General features: G+C 49.3%; 2 protein-coding genes across 2 annotated transcripts; one reads left to right on the top strand and one right to left on the bottom strand.

The window, feature by feature from the left end:
* Positions 1-5560: 5560 nt before the first annotated feature.
* Positions 5561-6502, top strand: LOC311216140 (olfactory receptor 14C36-like; the record flags this gene model as incomplete). The annotated part of the gene is made up of 1 exon (XM_084297685.1): positions 5561-6502. The coding sequence occupies one exon, from the start codon at positions 5561-5563 to the stop codon at positions 6500-6502; it is 942 nt and encodes a 313-aa protein (XP_084153811.1).
* Positions 6503-17225: 10723 nt separating this feature from the next.
* Positions 17226-18176, bottom strand: LOC311216141 (olfactory receptor 14C36-like; the record flags this gene model as incomplete). Its single annotated transcript, XM_084297686.1, has 1 exon — positions 17226-18176. The coding sequence occupies exon 1, from the start codon at positions 18159-18161 to the stop codon at positions 17226-17228; it is 936 nt and encodes a 311-aa protein (XP_084153812.1). The 5' UTR covers positions 18162-18176.
* Positions 18177-22102: the final 3926 nt, after the last annotated feature.

Genomic DNA, 22102 nt, shown 5'->3' on the forward strand with positions numbered 1-22102 from the left:
TATCTTTTGGTAAATGTTTGCATAAGACTATTCACAGAAAAAGCATACTTTGGTAGATAGTACTTGTCCACCGTGCTGTCAAGAGTAAATAAATAAATAAATAAATAAATAAATATAATAATAATAAAAAACCTATGACACTAAATCAAGAGAATTCATAGAAAAGAAGCTGGTGGTGCTGCCATAAAAGACTCTTTCAGCTGTTACTTAGAGTCCTTTTATGCACAGGTTTCCATTTTTTCCTAGATCTGCTTTCATGGCTGGTTTCCATTCTCTATTCAGAGTTGGCCACTGCCTCCAGGACACCCTTGGGGTAGCCAAGAAAAACAGATGGAACAAGTGACGTGAGGGAGCGCTTTTGAAGCACAAGCTGAGGGGCATGAACTGAGGCTGGGCCCTACAGGGGCTGTACAGGGCTGCTAAGCACAGAATCATAGAACAGCTCATGTTGGAAGGGACCTTAAAGATCCTGTGGTTCCATAAGTTTCACATACACCCAAATCTCAAGCTTGTGCCACACTGGTGCTGGCCTAGGCCTTTTACTTCAGATGTAGGCCTTTTCCTGCAGCATATACCATGTTGGTCATGGCACAAAAATACTGTTTCTACACCAGAGATCTGGAGCCTCCTTCATGTTAGGCCACATTTCAGTGTCCTTCATGCTGCCTGCAGGGTTTTGTCTCATGGATGAACAGAATCCCAGAATCACCTAGGCTGGAAGAGACTTCCAAGATCACCTAGTCCAACCTCTGACCTACCACAAACAAGTCCTCCACTAAGCCATATCACAAAGGATCACTGAGTATTCTGAAACTCAATATCATGCTTTCATTATTATTATTATTATTATTATTATTATTATCATTATTATTATTACTATCACTATCACTATCACTATCACTATCACTATCACTATCACTGTAATTATTACTTTCCCTCTGAAGCACAATCACAGAATCAGAGAATCATACAACGGTTGAGTTGGAAAACACCTCGACGATCATCTAGTTCCAACCCCCCTGCCATAGGCAGGGACACCACCCCCTAGATCAGGTTGCTCAGGGCCATCTAACATGGCCTTGAACACCCCCAAGGATGGAACATCCACAGCCTCAGCCACAGCATTCCACTCCCTGGAATGCAAGTCTTTAAGCCCCATAGACTTGTACTTTTTGAGCTTCTTCAGGTGGCCTCAAACCTTCTCTTCACTTACAACAGGTGGGAATTTGCACCCCCCAGCCTCAATCTATAGGTTCAGGGAATGAAAGACTTGGGAAGCCTGACTGGCAGGGAAGACTGAAGAAAAGAAGTTGTTGAGTCCCTCTGCCTTCTCTATGTCTGTCATTACCAGTTCACCCTTCTCATCCATCAGATGGGGTACAATCTCCTTGGCCTTTCTTTTCTGAGCAAAGTACCTATAGGATCTCTTCCTGTTATGCTTATCATCCCCAGATAAGCTGAGTTCCATCCATGCCTTGGCTTTCCTTATCCCATCCCTGCACATCCAAAACTGAAACATGTGAGAGGGCCTGGGAGAAGTAACCCTGGATCCACAGAAGCCACTTGGGAAACAAAACTTGTAGGTTGGAAGCATGATTTGGTGGAGGTGCAGAGCTGATGGGCACATTGCTCAGGATGCGCCTAAAGATTTTTGTGTCCTTTTCCCTCCTGACTACAATGCCACTTCCTTCTCAGGAATGAAGAAGCCAACAGAGGTGAGACAGATACAATGAGATGTTAAATGTCATCAGAAAGCTGATCCCAGTAAAATATGGGGAGGTCAGGAGCAGCCTGAACAAGAGACATGTGAGATTTTGGGGTGGTAAGAGGAGCATGGCCAGCAGAAATTAATGATTTCATAGAGGTAAGAGCATTCATGCAATGCCGGTAGTGCAGTAAGACTGACTTAAAACAGTCATATATGGCCCTTTACTTGAGCTAGTAATTTTAACGCTAAATAAACCTAAATGCTACTACAACAAACTGAAAGAAATCAAATTTCTTTCTTGAAAACTGTAATCCATTCACTTAACACATACTTTAAAATGCCTTATTTAACCCTAGACTCCTTGACAGACAAAAAACACCCGTAAACCACAGAGCTTGTCGATACCTTAACCACAGACCTGACAGCACAAGCAGAACACCAAAAACTCCTACTAAAACTTGGCTTAATCTCTAACCCAGAAAGTGAAAAAGAGATACCAAAGGGGCTAGAGAAAGCTCAGCTCTACCTCAGGATTTCATGGCCCAGCAGGAGGAATGTTTCTGTGGCAGTGACTGTGAGGTCACTTCTGTCTCTGCCGTTGGTAGGGCAGCAGGAACGTGTCACAGAAAGGGACTGTGAGGTCACTTCTGTCTCTGCACTTGATAGGGCAGCAGCAGGAACGTGTCACGCAAAGGGACTGGGAGGTCACTTGTGTCTGGAGGTGGCAGGTCACCCTTGACTTCTCCCTGGGATCTGCACTTTTGGGCTGACATCTGGCAGTGGCCCTGCTAGGCCAGCACAAGGCACTTGCTTGGCATGCTGACCGGGGGATCCTCTCTGCCTCCAGACCCAGGAGGACCCAGGCAGAAAGAAGGCCCCTATATGGGTTGTCCTGTCCCTTCTGCTTGAGTCCATGAATGCCCAGCAGGAAGCTCAAGGCTTGGCTGTGTGTAGCCAAGAAGCTGCAAGGCCAGCAGCAGGCCCCTGGCTTGGAAGCTGCTGCTGAGGTGACTTGTGTCTGCTTGGCTGAGAGGCCGCAAGGAGCCTGCTGGGTTGGGATGCCTACTTCAGGAGTGGTTTCCACCCTGATGGAGCATTCTGTGGTAGTAGGAAAGAGCAGGAGAGAAAAAATTCCACAAAGTTTGCATTGGAAGATTGGCACTGGCCATGTTGTGGAAGAAATGTCCAGGGGAACAACTGGTCTTGCTGCTAGAGTCTGAGGCAAAGAATGCATTAAGTGCCTCAGACTTTACCTCATCCCTTGTCACTGGGTTTTCCCCCCAGAATCCAATAAAGGATTGTAATTCTCCCTAATCCTCCTTCATTTAAACTATTTATATCTTTTTATTTTATCTTATTTTATTTTTTTAATTGTCTTTGACAGTAATAGATGGATTGAGCTCCAGCTGGGCTTTGGCCCTTCTAATTTTGACCTGCACAGCCCCTTAACATTGAGGACACAGCTTCAGACAAACTGACAGCATGCATGAGAAGAAAGCACAGCAAATGTGGAACTTGACAGCCTTCCATCCCCTACCTTCTGTGACTGTGCTGCAATGCCATTCAGATGGTTAGTCCTGAATTATCCAAATTTCCCTGCAGCCCTTGCTGCTGCAAGGTATCTCTGGTCAGAGATAGCACAATTACACGAAGGTTGAACTGTCTGCCTGCTGACATTAACAGCTGATAGAATGGAACATCACTGTGGGTGAACCTTGAGAATCTGCAGGATTTTGACTTCAGAAAACTTTTGACTTTTACATGGAGAAGAGCCCAGTCAGTTACCAGAGGAAGAGAAACCCCACACATCAGGGCAGACTGGGACCCTGCTGAGTGAGTAATGTCCAGCAGGAGGAGGGCCTGGGAACCATGAGGGATGCCATACGAGCAGTGATGCCTGCTCACGAGGAACCAGGCCAGCTTCCTACAGAGCTGCCTTCTGAGGAGCATGGCCACCAAGAAGATCTGAGTTCCCAGACTCAGCTCAGACTTGGTGTGACACCACACGGACAAGGGTCTGCAGCCAGCAGTGAACGATGTGCAGGTATGGAAGTCCTTTTAAGAGCCAGGTTTAGACAGGATAGAGGGCTGTGGAAAGTCTGAAAGTCCCAACAGGACCCAGGTCTTTGTGTCCACGGGTATGGCTGTTGTCTCTGCCACTGAGGCTTATGAGGAGACAGATTATCGTTAAAACACCAGGACCTCATTGCCTCCTCACCTGCACTAATGAAGAAGGCAGGGGTCGTACCATTCTCCTCACTTGGCCATGCACATCCCCATCTCCTACTGCCCCACAAAGAGCCCTGAGAAACCTGTCAAGGGAAAGATCTCCCTTACAAGGGGCTGAAGGTCAAGGCCTGGCCCTTGTGCTTGCTGACACACATCCACTTTTCCTACACCTCAGTGTCACCTTCACATTGCCTTTGTCTCCTTGTCCTCACTGCCTCCAGGGTTCTGCTCTCAGGAGCTCCAAGGGAGGCTGTGTGAGTGCTGGCCCTCAGGGGGACACTGCAGGAAACTTGCCTCTGACTTGGACTTCTGGAGAGCTGTCTTCAATTGCCTCTGAGTGCCTGAGGTTCTTGGGCTCATCAGCAAAGCCCCCAGAGGGGTGATTCCAATGCCTTAGGCTGGGCCTGTGCTGCTGAGCTGGGCCGGGCTCGTGGGACAGAGAAAACACATTTCAGAAAGCGCCATGAAGCAGAGAGACAGCTGTGCCCAGGAGCAGCTCCTCTGTACAGCGCAGCAGGGCTGGGGGCTCTGACTGCTGCTGGCATTGGGAGAGCAGAGAAGGAGAGAGGGCTTGGAGGAAGTTGGCAGTGGGAGGATGCTGAGAGCTGCCTGCAGGAGAAACCTGCACAGCCCTTGACAAGGTAAGTGCCTGGCTGCAGGGCCATGCAGCTGCAGGTCCTGGAAGGGTCTTCCGCTGGGTCTTGTTTCTCGGAGGGCAGTGGGCAATGCAGTAGGCTTTGAGAGTCCTGCTGGGTTGCAGTGCGAGGTGAGGAAGTCTGGCAGAAGCCCCTTGGAGTGTCATAACCCAGCTGCCCCTGGTCAGACAAGAGCCAATCGACTAAGCCTTCACCAGACACTGTAGGGAGTACAGCTGGGATACTGGGACACCCCAGCTTGTGGATATCCATCTCTGTTCATGGGGCATCCTCCTGCATTGCAGGCTACTCTCCAGCAGGATGCAGTTCTCTTGTGGCATCCTTGTGTTATCCAGGTGCCACAAGGAAAAGACACCTCCATACTAACATCATCTCCATGGTGCTGGATGGCTGTCTGTGGGCAGAAGAAATGAGGCCTCTGCAGCCCTGTCCAGGAGGGAAGAGCTGAGATCCTGATCAATCCCCTGGAGAAAAGGTGAAGATTCTGTTCAGCTGCACTTGGAGTGGGGCTTCTCTGCTCTCAGCTGTCTCCTTTTTCTTCTCAGGGCAGCACCTGAGAGGGATGGTCCTGTAGCTCATAGAGGGGTAGCCCAGGGCAGCAGAGAGCAGGACTGATGGGAAGAGCTGCTCTGCTCAGTCTTCCCCAGAGGACAAGTCCTTTACCTCTTGGCACCCACAGGATATCACCTGGAGTGTGGAAGTAGTGTAAGGGCGTTCCACTATTCAATACCTCTCCTATGTGTTATATGGGCAACTAGGATAAAATAAAGTGAGGAAAATAGTTGCAGCTTTGCTCCTCAATCAGCTCAGTTGTTTGCAACAATACTGCAAAGCTCATTGGTCTGACATTTTTCTGACTTTGAGTTATCCACCCTTCTGTTTTATTTCCTATTTTCCTCAGAGAAGTCTGTTCTAACATTGCTTTGCCTTCTCCACTTCAACAGACAAGCAAGTACAAAGTCAGAAAATGCCCAACAGCAGCTCTGTGAGCGAGTTCCTCCTGCTGGCATTCGCAGACACGTGTGAGCTGCAGCTCCTGCACTTCGCGCTCTCCCTGGGCATCTACCTGGCTGCCCTCCTGGGCAACAGCCTCATCCTCACCGCCGTAGCCTGCGACCACCGCCTCCACACCCCCATGTACTTCTTCCTCCTCAACCTCGCCCTCCTTGATGTGGGATCCATCTCCACCACTCTACTCAAAGCCATGGCCAATTCTCTCTGGGACACCAGGGTCATCTCCTATCAAGGGTGTGCTGCCCAAGTACTTTTTTTAGTCTTTTTTTTTGATGCAGAGTTTTCCCTTCTCACCATCATGGCCTATGACCGCTACGTTGCCATCTGCAAGCCCCTGCACTATGGGAGCCTCCTGGGCAGCAGAGCTTGTGCCCAGATGGCAGCAGCTGCCTGGGGCAGTGGCTTTCTCAATGCTGTCCTGCACACGACCAACACATTTTCCCTGCCCCTCTGCCAAGGCAATGCTGTGGACCAGTTCTTCTGTGAAATCCCCCACATCCTCATGCTCTCCTGCTCAGATTCCTATCTCAGAGAAGTTTGGGCAATTCTATTTAGCATTTCGTTAGCATTTGGTTGTTTTGTTTTCATTGTGCTGTCCTATGTGCAGATCTTCAGGGCAGTGCTGAGGATGCCCTCTGAGCAGGGACGACACAAAGCCTTTTCCACGTGCCTCCCTCACCTGATTGTCACCTCCCTGATGATCAGCACTTCCATCTTTGCCTACCTGAAGCCCCCCTCCATTTCCTCCCCATCCCTGGACCTGGCGGTCACACTTCTGTACACTGTGGTTCCTCCAGTATTTAACCCCCTCATCTACAGCTTGAGGAACCGGGAACTAAGGGATTTCATCAGGACTCTACTTGAATACACACATCGTCAGCAAATTCACCTATAATACTATGCCTAATATTAGAAATCCCAGCTATTCTCAGAAAGAAAATAATATGATGCCTTCTATTAATAAATGTGTGTATTATTATTTCCTCTCATTATTTCACTTCTGATTAAATATTATTCCTAGCCTCCTACAAGTCAATTATTTTCCTGTAGAAGATGGCTTCCTGTGTAGATAAACCTAATAAGAAAGCCATCAGAAATTCATTGGTCTGTGCTGCAATCTCTTCCAATCTTTTCTGGAGCTGGTGAAAACCCCCAGCATGCAGGAGGGGCTCAGGACCAAGAGCCCAGCTGACACATGCAGGAGAAGCCCCGGTGGCCCTCGGGGCTGTCCCTCACTGCCCGCTGGGCTCTGCCTCTCTTCTGCCTTCAGGTCGGGGCTGCTGCTTCCCTGGAGCCATGGCCATGGCCAGCAGCAGGATGTGGCCTTTTCACTGCTTCTTTCTTTTTGGTTCCTCATTGCTTTCTTGTGCTCTTGTATCTGTCTTAGTCTCGAGGTCTCATATTCATTGATGACTGTCCTGTTGTCTTTGCAGTGTCTGTGGCTACAGGCAGCAGCAGGCACTGTGCAGCCCTGGGTAACAACTGGCCTACCTGCTAGCACCACAGTAACAAGAGGGTCTTTCTCAGTGCAAACCCAGAAGCCTGGACACCTCTTCCAAATGTGCTATCAGAAATGGAGCCAACAGGTTGCTCCCTGCTCTTCTGTTTCCTGGGGTTTGTCATGGAGTGAGGGACAGAGGCTGAAAGTCCCAGGGTGGTCCCTGAGGAACCAAGGGCTGGGCCAAGAACTCCCTTTGTGGCAGCACATGCCCAAATAGACAACACTGCCCACTGCAGTCAGTCAGATGGCCAATGCCAGCCTGGAGATGTCAGGAGATCTGCAGGGACATGGTGCTCACTGGGCAGTGATTAGAACCTCATAACATGTATGAGCATCCAAAGATGGGTCTGGTAAAGGAAAAGAGGAATCTGAAGATTTGATGGGCTAAAGGAGGGCTCTGCAATGCCAGAAGACGTGGTGGAGAGCCAGCAGGTGAAGGCCCGTAATACTGCAAAGCAACAGTGGAGACCCTCCTTATAGGCTCCTGGGCCAGGTCTGGTGCAGCACTTGCCTGCCCTTTGTGCCCTCAGAAACACCCCATGGCCCTGCCCAGCACTGCCCTGTGCTGCTGAGCAATCAGGGCAGATGGAAAGGGGCTCAGCAGCAGAGATCCCCAGGGACGTAGGTCTGCTGCCCACCCTGAACAGCATGGGCAGGGGGGGAGACCCGCGGGGGTCCCAGGGCACCACAGCCCCTGGCTCTCACAGCAGCACCACCAGCTTGGGGCCCTGAGAGAGCACAGGGAGGGAAGCAGCAATGGCCAGCCAGGCTAGCACAAACACAGTGCCCTGGGCAAGGCTCCCTGGGAGCAGGGATGGCCCTGGGGAAGAGCAGGGCAGCATTGCTGGGCCTGCACTGATGGGGAAAGGGCAAAGGGAAAACTCTTTGTGCAGGCCCCTGCTCGGGGCAGGCTGCTCTGTGGCTGGGCCAGGCCTCTTGTGCTGGCCTGGGGAGCGGGGCTGGCCCTGCGGGGCACAGGCACTGTGTGCTGGGGATCTGCCAGGCAAGAGAGCAGGGCTCCTGCAGCTTCACGGACTTCCATCTCCTTGCACCATAAAGAGCCTCCTCCTTGCTCACCTCAACCAGAAACTACACATGCATAAGCTGTCTGCTTCTTCCCCCTCTGAAGGGAGAGGAGGAAATGCATCTAGAGAGAGAGGGGAACGAACATATAAACTCACAGAGAGATAGACACATGAGGAAGGGAAAGGAAATGGAAAATAAAAGAAAAAGAAATTCCTACCCCAAACATGAGGAATATGTAGTAACTTCGCTATTCCCATAAGCAGACCACTGTGCTGCCAGTCTCTGAGAAACTGATACCTTGTCTTGGAAAGATGACCCCAATATATACTGCTGAGCACCATGTTATGTCCCATGTGGCCTGACCAGAGCTCAAGTGCTCAGTCTGGTGTGAGTACACAGAGGAGAGCTCTGCAGCCCCAGGGCACGCAGCAGCCCCGACAAAAGGGCACTTCTGTCTCTGCACTTGATAGGGCAGCAGCAGGAACGTGTCATAGAAAGGGACTGTGAGGTCACTTGTGTCTGGAGGTGGCAGGTCAGCCTTGACTCCTCCCTGGGAGCTGCACTTTTGGGCTGACATCTGGCAGTGGCCCTGCTGGGCCAGCAGAAGGCACCTGCTTGGCATGCTGACTGGGGGATCCCCTCTGCCTCCAGACCCAGGACGACCCAGGCAGAAAGAAGGCCCCAGGATGGGTTGTCCTGTCCCTTCTGCTTGAGTCCATGAGTGGGCAGCAGCAGGCACAAGGCTTGTCTGTGTCTCCACAAGAAGCTGCAAGGCCAGCAGCAGGCCCCTGGCTTGGAAGGTGTTGGTGAGTATCTATGATGTGACTTTAGCTTAGTTTTTTAAGAAACAGTTGGTGAGGGTTGATAAGACGTTGGTGATATGATGGAAATACTGGGATGAGAGCAAGGTGGTGAACAGAGATGGGTGTTTGCAGACTTCCAGGAAACAAGACAAAGTGTGGGACAGCATAGGAAAGCATGCAGAGGAGAAGGCAGAGGTTGCTGGTAAAAAGGGAAGGCCCCAACAGTCCTGACGCTTTGGCTAGAGCTTATGAGCAAACGAGATATAGTCATTGCAGTGCAGCCTCTTTGCTTCCCTGCAACCCTGTGCAGAGGCAGGGTGGTGTCATACCGGTGTTCTTCTCATGTCATCACACTGCCCACCACATTCCTCAGACCCCCAGGAAAAGTCCTGAGCCAGACAGGGGGATGCAGGATCTCTCCTCACAGTAGCTGGGGTCAGGCCTTGGACCTTGTCTTCACCAAAATCAACCAAGACCTTTCTCAGCACAGTGCTTTGCCTGTCTGTAATCATGGCCTCCAATTATCTGCCCTAACATTTCCCTGGGGAGGCTTTGTTAGTAACAGCCCTCAGTGGGGCCCATTAATACTCCAAGTCACTTCAGCTTTTCCTTTTGAGTTTGGTTTTTCGCACAGTTGCATCATTCTCCTCTCAGTAACCAAGTTTCATTAACTGAGCACCAAAATACACCATGGAACTCATTAAAACACAGAAAGTCCTAAGGAGCCATGTCTCTCCCACCATTTTCTTCAAGTCTTCAAGACTTGATCAGCTAATTGGAGAGCTTTCATGTTGTAGTTAAGGGGGAAGATTTCAAGGAGCATCTAATAAAAATCTTTCTTCATTTTAAAGGCTGAATTTTGTAATAAAATAAATAAATAAATAAATAAAATAAAATAAAATAAAATTTAATATTTAAGCTGAATTTCTCTGGTTCCAATGGTTATTTCCTTTTTATTTTACTTTACTTCATTTTATTTTATTTTATTTTATTTTATTTTATTTTATTTTATTTTATTTTATTTTATTTTATTTTATTTTATTTTATTTTATTTTATTTATCTAAAGAAAAAAAAAGACTTGTCTTAGAAAGGGTTTCATGTGCTGGGCTGGGCTGCAGTTACAGGGACAAAGACCACTGCTGGCACTGGATGTGTCAGACCAGCACACTCTGCTTTTCCTCCCGATGGAGGTCTCCAAAGAAGTCACCCTGGATGAATAGCAATAGGAGAACGATGCTCAAAACTGAAATGCAGCAAAAATCAGCCTTTAAAAGTAGAAAATATTTTTTATTAGCTGCTTTTTGAAATCTTCTTTGACTACATCATGCAAGCTCTGCAATTAGCTACACAAGGCATGAAGGCTTGAAGAATACTATGGAAGAGATGTTAGGAGTTTCTGTATTTTAATGAGTTCCATGGTGCATTGTGGTGCTGAGTCTACGAAGCTCAGGTACAGAGAAGAGAATGATGCAATGACCTCCAGGGATGGTGACTCCACCACTTCCCTGGGCAGCCCATTCCAATGCCTAACAACCCTCACAGAAAAGAAGTTTTTCCTAATATCCAACCTAAACCTCCCCTCGTGCAACTTTAGCCCATTCCCCCTCATCCGGTCACTGGGCACATGGGAGAACAGACCAACCCCCACCTCGCTACAGCCTCCTTTAAGGTACCTGTAGAGAGCAATAAGGTCACCCCTGAGCCTACTCTTCTCCAGGCTGAATAAGCCCAGTTCCCTCAGCAATTTCTCGTAGGACTTGTTCTCCAGACCCCTCACCAGCTTTGTCACCCTTCTCTAGACTTGCTCAAGCACCTTGATGTCCTTCTTGTAGCGATGGTCCCAAAACTGAACACAGTACTCGAGGTACGGCCTCACCAGAGCCGAGAACAGGGAAACAATCACTTCCCTAGCCCTGCTGGCCACACTGTTTCTTATACAAGCCAGGATGCCATTGGCATTCTCGGCCACCTGAGCACACTGCTGGCTCATATTCAGCTGACTATCAACCAATACTCCCAGGTCCTTCTCTGCCTGGCAGCTTTCCAACCACTCATCTCCCAGCCTATAGCACTGCTTGTATACCACAAGTTCCTCACCTATTCTTTACAGGCACATACTTCAGTCCTAGATAATCTTATCCCTCTCCTCCATCCTGGGTTACAATTCTGTATGGCCTTACAGATAAGGTGTTAGTGACTAAGGTAGCATCAGACATAAAAAGTTTCTAGTCTTCCATCTAACTAAATATAGCAACGTATTTCAAATTTGGTTTTATTATTCTAACAGGGAGAGAACCAAATGTCCTTCTGAACTGATATCACCAGGGCCTGCAGGGACGTCAGGAAGGGCCCAGGGCCTGGCTCCACCCTGTGGTGCACAGGGAGCAGGTAAAGACATGAAGCATGGGGCGAAGCCAGAGATGCTTGTCCTTCCAAGCAGGAAGAGCTTTGTCCTCCAGATCAGGGCTCTTCCGCAGCAAGGTGGCCACAAGCCCTGTGTGCCCTCCTTCTGCCATGCTGCGTGCGCTGGCTGCAGTAGAGAGGATCCCCAGCCAGCCCCTGCATGGGGCTCTGCCACCCGCCTGGCCCTGGCCCTCTCCAGCGCCCTCCTTTCTGTTCTCTGATGCACGCCAACACCTCCCCATGCATGCCGGCCAGCACATCTGCTGAGGGCCAGGGAAGCTGCTGCAGGGGCAGGGAGTTCTGATGGACTTTTGTACCCTTTTCCGACATGTCTTAAGTGCCACTTTTCTCAGAAATAGAGTAGCCAAAAGAACACTGACAGATGTTAGACATCTTAGACAGCACTGACTGTCTAAGATCATGAAAGGCATCATAAACTTGCCCCTAAAATATAACTGATATGGGGAAATCAGGAGAAGCCTGGCCAGGAGAAATGTGAGATTTGGAGCAGAGAAGAGGGGCTTGGCCAGCAGAAATTAAGGATTTTGTAGAGGTAAGAGGGTTCAGATTATGCTGATGCTGCAGTAACTGTGACTTTAAATAGTTATATGTGGCTATTGCCCATCTTCAACATGTAAACTTAATTCCTAAACCTAATTGCTACTCAATACCCTGAAAGGAATCCACTAGTCTAATGACTGACCTCAAAGTATCCCTTGAAGACAAAACTCAGCCCATAGCCACTTCCTCTAGCTTTTACTCTCTTAATTACTCTGATCTCAGCCCTTAATACTAGCATCAAAATGGTCTATTTAACACTAGAAAACTGCTTAAGAGACCTAAACAAAACCCTTACCCCAAATGAACGTGAGGGGCCATGGATCTGATCAGCATGTGGGCCACAAGGAGGAGATGGGTGGGAATGCTCTGAGGAGTTCAGCTCTGCCTCGGGATCTCCTGCCCCAGCAGGAGGAATATGTCTGTGGCAGGGATTGTGAGGTCACTTCTGTCTCTGCACTTGATAGGGCAGCAGCAGGAACATGTCACAGAAAGGGACTGTGAGGTCACTTGTGTCTGGAGGTGGCTGGTCAGCCTTGACTTCTCCCTGGGATCTGGACTTTTGGGCTGACATCTGGCAGAGGCCCTGCTAGGCCAGCAGAAGGCACCTGCTTGGCATGCTGACTGGGGGATCCCCTCTGCCTCCAGACCCAGGAGGACCCAGACAGAAAGAAGGCCCCCATATGGGATGTCCCGTCCCTTCTGCTTGAGTCCATGAGTGGGCAGCAGCAGGCACAAGGCTTGGCTGTGTCTAGCCAAGAAGCTGCAAGGCCAGCACCAGACCCATGGCTTGGAAGGTGCTGGTGAGTATCTATGATGTGACTTTAGCTTATTTTTTCAAGGAACAGCTGGTGAGGGTTGATGAGACGTTGGTGATATGATGGAAATACTGGGATGAGAGCAAGGTGGTGAACAGAGATGGGTGTTTGCAGACTTCCAGGAAACAAGACAAAGTGTGGGACAGCATATTTAAGCGAGCAGAGGAAAAGGCAGAGAGTGCTAGCAGGAATGAAAGGTACCAACAGACTGTCACTTTGGCTCCAGCTTATGAGTAGATGACATATAGTCATTGCAATTCAGCCTCTTTGCTTCCTTGCAACCCTGTGCAGAGGCAGGGTGGTGTCATACCAGTGTTCTTCTCATGTCATCACACTGCCCACCACATTCCTCAGACCTCCAAGAAAAGTCCTGAGCCAGACAGGGGGGTGCAGGATCTCCCCTCACAGTGGCTGGGGTCAGGCCTTGGCGTTTCTGCTTCACCAAAAACAAGAAAGACCTTTCTCAGCACAGTGCTTTGCCTGTCTGTAATCATGGCCTCCAATTATCTGCCCTAACATTTCCCTGGGGAAGGTTTGTTAGTAACAGCCCTCAGTGGGGCCCATTAATACTCCAAGTCACTTCAGCTTTTCCTTTTGAGTTTGCTTTTTCGCACAGTTGCATTATTCTCCTCTCAGTACCCAAGTTTCATTAACTGAGCACCAAAATACACCATGGAACTCATTAAAACACAGAAACTCCTAAGGAGCCATGTCTCTCCCACCATTTTCTTCAAGTCTTCAAGACTTGATCAGCTAATTGGAGAGCTTTCATGTTGTAGTTAAGGGGGAAGATTTCAAGGAGCATCTAATAAAAATCTTTCTTCATTTTAAAGGCTAAATTTTGTTGTGTTTCAGTTTAGAACATCATTCTCCTATAGGTATTGGTCTAGGTTTTGACCTTTGAAGCCCTGCTTAGGTGGGAAGAACAGGAGTTTTCCTATTTCAAATCAAACAACAGGAAATCATGCTGCAATTTTCAAAAAAAAAAAAAAGTTCAAGTTCCTTATTTTGTTGCCTCCAGTGATGTTTACCTTCTTAAAAGGATGACTGTACATGATGTATTTTACAGTGATTTAAATATCTGTGTTAATATTAATCCATATCATATTAATTCAATGATAAATGATGAGGGTCTTACTAAGGAAACCGTTAGACAGACTGCTGAGAGATGGGCGACCTTGAACTCACTGAAACTCCAAGCAGCAACTGGGTCACTGAGAGTGGTCTGAATGATTAAACGGTAAGAGGAGGGCAAACCAGGAGAATGATGGGAAGTGCATAGGTTCAGACAGGCAGCTGGAAAGGGGGCATTCAGCAGGGTCTATGTAATCAAGATGAGTTTTGTGCCTGGAAGATGAGGGAGGGAGCACACCATGATAGAAAAGCGATGACAATGCAACTACAGGTGAACACCAGTATTTCTTCTCCTGGGATGAATATGCATCCTGAAAAATCACATTTCTTCATGATAGAAATTACACTTCACATGAGACATTTTACGGAAGGGATTGAATCTTTTGAGTTGATGAGTTGTTGCTTTATCATTCAAGTACTGAAAAAAATACTGGGTATTCTGGCAGAGCTTTGCTGTCTGACCATAAGCAACCAGGGAAAACCTCCAGTGGCCCCGTTGTGTTTGAGGCACTTCCCCGGACCAGCAGATGTCAGAAAAGACCTGCAGAAGGCCAGAGCCCTTTGGGAAAATCAGGTGGAGCCAGGTGGAGTTCTCAGGGCACCTCCACTGCCAGCAGTGGTCAATGTGGAAGCCAAAAGACAGCAGCAGTGAAAAGGCCATGTCATGCTGCAGGCCATGGCCATGGCTCCAGGGAAGCAGCAGCCCCAACCCGAAGGCAGCAGAGAGGCAGAGCCCAGCGGGCAGTGAGGGGCAGCTCCGAGGGCCACCGGAGCGTCTCCTGCATGTGGTAGCTGGGCTCTTGATCCTGAGCCCCTCCTGCGTGCTGGGGCTTCTCCCCCAGCTCCAGAAGAGATGGGAAGACAGACAAACATAGATGAATGATATTCTGAGGGACTTGTTATTGTCTTTACATATTCATTAAGCTTGCTTCTTTAGCTATATTAGACGACTGGATAAAAGAAATTAAAAAAAATTACAAGATGTTAAAAATACATTTATTTAAATCAAACCCAAGAAACTTAATTGTAAAAACAAATTAACAAAAAAAATTCCTAATAAATTCTTTAATAAACTAGGAAATTCTTTGCACCCAGGGTATCTTTTTCCAAACCCTCATGCATGGTTCAGTTTGCCCCAAGCGTCTTGGAGGCAGTGGCCCCCTCTGTGTAGAAAACTGAAAGCAGTCCTAAAGGATGACTTCAGGGAAAAGCTGACACCTCTGATATGACAACCCCTACCCAAGACCTATTCCACTATGGGGCCTAGCAGGTAGTTAGAAAGAGCCGATCTCAGAAACTACATGCACAGCAAGTGCCTTCTGCTGCCCTACCATGGACACTGGCAGATGTGAGCCTAAAGGCACAGATCCCAGCCAGGAGTCAAGGGTGACCTGTCAGCTACTTCAGAATGCAGTCACCTCACAAGACGTTTAAGAGCCATTTGCTTCCTGCTGGACTTAGTGTTTCTGACGCACCACTGAGCAAATAATACCAGACCTACAAAACACCCCCTTTTTGAGCCAGGACCTGCCCAGGTAGAAGTGATCTGGTTGTGATCCTCCAAGCTCATGGCACACCTTCTGGGCTCCCAGCCTCTCTGACACTCAGGAGCCAGTTCTGTGCCAGTCCCGGGAGATGCTAGGGAAGGAGGAACCTTGCAGGCAACGTTCTAGCACCATTCCATGTTGGCGGTCTGTCAGCTCCTTGTGCACAGTGAAGATCATGTTCGTATCCAGAAGCCATGAGCCTGTAACTGGCTTAGAAGACACTCAGGAGAAGTGGCCTCCAAGCCCCAGCGCCCCAGCCCCAGCCCCAGCCCCAGCTGGCAGTGCTGCTCTGCAGAGCGAGGGGGCTGTTGTGCCGGGGGCATGGGGCACTCTACAGGGCCGTGCTGGGCAGGCTGGGAGGCAGACCCAGCTCATGGGATCACTGCTATTTCCCCAGGGCTGCAAGGAATCACTTGCTAGGCTCCTTTGCTGAGTCTGCTGCATGCCCTGTGGCTGCAGAGCTCTCCTCTGCCTGCTCACACCAGATTGAGCATATGAGCTCTGTTCAGTCCACCTCAGAGGAGATCCCCCCTTAGGAGGGAAGTGCTGCAGTGGAGGTCAGCTGTGCCACTGCCGTGCCCACTGCCTGTCCCTGCCTGCAGTCCCAGCACAGCCCCACAGCAGCACTGGCACCAAGTGATAGGAGCAGCCGGGCCTGATCCCACCAGCAGGGCCCAGCAGGAGAGGGCAGCAGTGGCAAGAGAGCAGCTCTGCATGCCCCAAGCGCTGGTGCTCCCTGGCCGTGCTGCTGGGATGGGACTCTTTTCCTCTGCACCCCTGCACATGGGCACTGCCCCTGCAGAGCCAGACCAGGTCTCAGAGGAAGGACGTCAGACTAAGTCGCCGTGCTAGCTCCTTCCTTAAGTTTAAAGTCACAGAGAGCATGGCTTCACATGCACAAAGTCTATAAGCTATATTCAACAGGTACATCAATATCATTGTAATGGGTGTTCATTAGCTGAATTAATGTAATAAGAATATGCACAAATACAACCACAAAAAAAAAAAAAAAAAAGAAAAAAAACACAACAGGTATATTGGCTCTTCCTCCAATTATTGACATTGCAAGTCATGTGCAGAAGCAGATCAGAAATTTCTTGCATCCAAGACACATCTACCCATCAATTTCCACAAAGCATCCTTGAGCTCCTGGCTCCTCATGCTGCAGATGAGGACGTGCTCAGCTGGAGGCACCACTGAGTACAGAACTGCCACCACCACATCCAGGGATGGGGAGGAGATGGAAGGGTCTTCAGACAGGCAACCATGACAGGCCTGAGAAAGACGGACACCATGGCCAGGTGAGGGAGGCACGTGGAAAAGGCTTTGTGCTGGCCCTGCTATAGAGACGACAGGACTGTCACCTAGATCCACAAGGTCGAATCCAAATACACTGCTCCTACCCGTGCAGCTGGGCTCTTGGCCCTGAGCCCCTCCTGGATGCTGGGGCTGCTCCCCCAGCTCGACAGAAGATGGGAAGAGAAGGATACTAAGACCAATGAAATTCCACTGACATCTTTATTGTCTTTATCTACCAAGGAAGCCTGGTTCTGTATGTAGATTAGATGATGTGGTCAAACCTAACACAAGAAATAACATTCAGAATGGTAAGAATGAGATTATTAAAAACAAAATGAAATAGTGTTCAAATACTCACAGAGAAAAATAATTTAAAAAATGTTGTGTCATTTTCCCGAATACACTTTGATTTCTCTTGCGATTCTTATTAATGACAATGTTATGATAACACTTGTAAAGATAGAAATGATATGATATAATGTGAATCAAAATATTTGCATATTATTAAGAATACATCTTCTGAAAGCATCATGGATGCTTAAGAAACATGTATGGAAACAGTTTCCTCACTGCATCCTTGAGCTCCTGGTTCCTCATGTTGTAGATGAGGGGGTTCACTGCTGGAGGAACCACCGAGTACAGAAGTGCGACGACCAGGTCCAGGGATGGAGAGGAAATGGAGGGGGGCTTCAGGTAGGAAAATATGCCAGTGCTAAGAAACAGGGAGACCACAGCCAAGTGAGGGAGGCATGTGGAAAAGGCTTTGTGTCGTCCCTGCTCAGAAGGCATCCTCAGCACTGCCCTGAAGATCTGCACATAGGAGAAAACAATGAAAACAAAACAACCAAATGCTAAAAAGATACTAAACAGAACTGCCCAAACTTCTCTGAGATAGGATTCTGAGCAAGAGAGCTTGAGGATGTGGGGGATTTCACAGAAGAACTGGTCCACAGCATTGCCTTGGCAGAGGGGCAGGGAAAATGTAGTGGCCGTGAGCAGGACAGCATTGAGAAAGCCACTGCCCCAGGCAGCTGCTGCCATCTGGGCACAAGCTCTGCTGCCCAGGAGGCTTCCGTAGTGCAGGGGCTTGCAGATGGCAACATAGCGGTCGTAGGCCATGACAGTAAGGTTATAATACTCTGCTGATATGCAGAAGAGAAAGAAAAAGATCTGTGCAGCACATCCTTGATAGGAGATGGCCCTGGTGTCCCAGAGGGCATTGGCCATGGCTTTGGGCAGAGTGGTGGAGATGGATCCCACATCGAGGAGGGCGAGGTTGAGGAGGAAGAAGTACATGGGGGTGTGGAGGCGGTGGTGGCAGGCTACGGCGCTGAGGATGAGGCCGTTGCCCAGGAGGGCAGCCAGGTAGATGCCCAGGAAGAGCGCGAAGTGCAGGAGCTGCAGCTTGCGCGTGTCTGCAAATGCCAGCAGGAGGAACTCACTGACAGAGCTGCTGTTGGGCATTTCCTGCTTCTGGGCATGGGGTCCTGCCCAAGGAAAAGAGAAACACTGAGTGTTTATCAGAGTTATCTTAACAGAGTTATCTTACAAAATAAAAAATAATATATATCCATTTTTCTTTTAGGCCTGCATTTCTCTTTTCAGACGAAAAATCATTCCATTTTTCATTTAATCCCTCCCAAATGATTCTCCATTTCCATTCAGTCTTTTGGCAGGTCCCTTTTATGAGTTCTGTCTGGTGCTGCTAGAGGGCACGGGACTTGCTGTGAGCAATGTGGGAGTCAGTCCTGCCCTAAGCTAGTGGTAAAGATCATATAGTGACTTTTATTTTCTCTTTTGTTCTAGCAGCCCCACTGTACTCAAAGTAAAACCTTCTGTTTCATCAACATAGCGATGTATTCAGTGTAGTGTCCTTGGGAGAGCACATCAAGTCTGTGTGTTAGTCCTAGTATCAACTGCCCTTTGCTGGTGTCTCTTTGACCTACTGGAAAATTGCACTCCTATGTTTGCCTGAAACAAACCAGGACACTGCTGAGAGCAGAGACATCCAGGCTCAAAGTGCCCATCTCCACACCCCTCACCCTGTCCCCATACTCCCCTTCCCCCAAGCACACCGAGGGCTCACTCCATGGGCATGTGAGAGCCCCATCACCAGCCAGCCTGGGAACAAGACCAGCAGCAGCACGGCCAGCTGGAGAAGCCAGGAGGAATGCCAGCGTGCTGCTGCCAGGGGAGGCAAGGCCAGGGAGGGACAGACGGACACTCAGCAGACCCTCCTGTGCTGCAGCTCTGCCTGCAGAGGAGGCTGCTCATGCTCAGTGCAGGCAATCTGTACTCATCTCAAATTGGCTGAGGCCTCCCAAAGACAGGGCACTGGGCATTGGAGAGTTTGCAGCTCCTAAACATAAGCTAGGATAAAACATCAGAGGACCACAATGATGATGTTGGTGTAGTCTGTGGGCTGAGGTTTGGGAAGGGACATTATGAAGTTCAGTGATGAAATATTAATCCCTCACTGCAATGCTCTAGCAGTCTCAGTCTGCAGTACAAACCTGACCACCTATTACCACGAAACCAGCCTCCACTCTACCGCAGGTATCTGCAAGCACTGGCTACAGAAAATGTCTTGCCGTTCAGGTAGCCACGCCTTGGTCTTCCTTTTGAAAAATCCAATCATAAATGCCATTCTCTAAAACATTTTCTACTCCTTTCTGGAGAAACAGAGAGACCCACCCTGACAGATGCTACCAGCTGTCAGATGTGCCAGCTGTAGAAGACCCCTCTGGCAACCCCACCTGCATGGCCCTGCTTCCAGAGCCTCACGGTGTCAAGAGCCTGCAGATGTGTCCTGCCACACGCTGCCCTCTGTTGTTGCGCTCCTCAGTGCCTCCAAGCCCTCTCTCCGTCTCTCCTCTCTGTGTGCCAGCTGCGGTCAGAGCCCCCAGTCCTGCTGCGCTGTTCAGAGGAGCTGCTCCTGGCCACAGCTGTCTCTCTGCACCAGGGCCCTATTGCCACGAGCTCTCTCTGTCCCACGAGCCCGGCCCAGCTCAGCAGCACAGCACCCGCCCAAGGCACTGCAATCACCCCTCTGGGGGCTTTGCTGATGAGCCCGTGAGCCTCAGGCACTCAGAGACAATTGAAGACATCTCTCCAGAAGTCCAATTCAGAGGCAAGATTCCTGCAGTGTCCCCCTGAGGGCCAGCACTGACACAGCCTCCCTTGGAGCTCGTTAGAGCAGAACCCTGGAGGCAGTGAGGACAAGGAGACAAAACCTGTGTGAAGGTGACACTGATGTGCAGGAAAATTGGATGTGTGTCACCAAGCTCAAGGGCCAGGCCTTGACCCCAAGTGCTTGGGAAGGGAGATCCTTTCCCTTCACAACTTGCTCAGGCCTCTTTGTGGGGCAGTAGGAGATGGGGATATGCATTGCCAAGTGCAGGAGAATGGTACGACCCCTGCCTGCTTCATGGTTGGGGGTGAGGAGGCAATGAGGCCCTGGTGCTTTAACGATCAGCTGTCTCTTCATAGGCCTCAGTGGCAGAGACAACAGCCATAGCCATGGACACAAAGACCTGGGTCCTACTGGGACTTTGAGCCTTGCCATAGCCCTTTATCCTGTCTAAACATGGCTTTCTTAGGGACTCCGAGACCTCCACATCGTTCACTGCTGGCTGCAGACCCTTGTCCATGTGGTGTCACACCAAGTCTGAGCTGAGTCTGGGAACTCAGATCTTCTTGGTGACCATGCTCCTCATAAGGAAGCTCTGTCGGAAGCTGGCCTGGTTCCTGGTGAGCAGGCACCACAGCACATATGACATCCCTCGTGGTGCCCAGGCCCTCCTCCTGCTGGATACTGCTCACTCAGCAGTGTCCCAGGCTGCCCTGATGTGTGGGGTTTCTCTCCCTCTGGTACAGGACTGGGCTCTTCTCCATGTGAAAGTGAAGAGTTTTCTGAAGTCTAAATCCTGCAATTTCTCAAGGTTCACCCACAGTGATGTTCCATTCTATCAGCTGTTAATGTCAGCAGGCAGACAGTTCAAGCTTCCTGTGATTGTGTTATTTCTGACCAGACAGCAGCAGCAGAAAGAGTTGCAGGGAAGTTTGGATAATTCAGGAGTAACCAGCTGAATGGAATTGCAGCATAGAATCATGGGAGAGTAGGTGATGGAAGGCTGCCAGGTTCAACCGCTCCTGTGCTTCCTTCTCATGCATGCTGTCAGTTTCTCTGGAGCTGTGTCCTGAATGTTATGGGGCTGTGCAGGTGAAAATTAGAAGGGCCAAAGCCCAGCTGGAGCTCAATCCATCTATTACTGTCAAAGACAAAAAAAAAATAAATAAATAAATAAACAAATATATAAATAGTTTAAATGAAGGAGGATTAGGGAGAATCATAATGCTTTATTGGATTTTGGGGGGAAAACCTGCTGACAGGGGATGAGTTAAAGGCTGAGACACTTAATGCCTTCTTTGCCTCTGTTTCTAGCAGCAAGACCAGTTGTTCCCCTGGACATTTCTTCCTCCTCATGGCCAGTGCCATCCTTCCATTACACACTTTCTGGCAGTTTTTTCTCTACTGCTCTTTCCTACTACCAAAAGAAGCTCCATGAGGGTGAAAACTACTCCTGAAGTAGGCATCCCAACCCAGCAGGCTCCTTGCGGCCTCTCAGCCAACCAGACACAAGTCACCTCAGCAGCAGCTTCCAAGCCAGGGGCCTGCTGCTGGCCTTGCAGCTTCTTGGCTAGACACAGCCAAGCCTTGTGCCTGCTGCTGCCCACTCATGGACTCAAGCAGAAGGGACAGGACAACCCATCTGGGGGCCTTCTTTCTGCCTGGGTCCTCCTGGGTCTGGAGGCAGAGGGAATCCCCCAGTCAGCATGCCAAGCAGGTGCCTTCTGCTGGCCTAGCAGGGCCACTGCCAGCTGTCAGCCCAAAAGTGCAGCTCCCAGGGAGAAGTCAAGGCTGACCTGCCACCTCCAGACACAAGTGACCTCACAGTCCCTTTCTGTGACACATTCCTGCTGCTGCCCTATCAAGTGCAGAGACAGAAGTGACCTCACAGTCCCTGCCACAGTCACATTCCTGCTGCTGGGGCACGAGATGCTGAGGCAGAGCTGAGCTTTCTCTAGCCCCCTCAGTATCTCTTTTTACTTTCTGCCTTAGAGATTAAGCAAAGTTTTAGTGGGATTGTTTGGTGTTCTGCTTGTGCTGTCACGTCTGTGGTTGAGGTATGGGCAAGCTCTGTGGTTTACGGGTGTTTTACCTCTGCCAAGGAGTTTAGAGTTAAATAAAGCATTTTAATGTTAGTGTCAAGGGAAGGGATTACGATTATCAAGAGAGAAAATTGATTCCTTTCTGAGTGTTGCAGTTGCATTTGGGTTTAAGCGTTAAAATTACTGGCTCAAGTAAGGTAAGGACCATATGTGACTTTTTGAAGTCAGTGTTA

The sequence above is a fragment of the Netta rufina genome (assembly GCF_964035555.1).
Source record: "Netta rufina genome assembly, chromosome: 18".
NCBI lineage: Eukaryota > Metazoa > Chordata > Aves > Anseriformes > Anatidae > Netta > Netta rufina.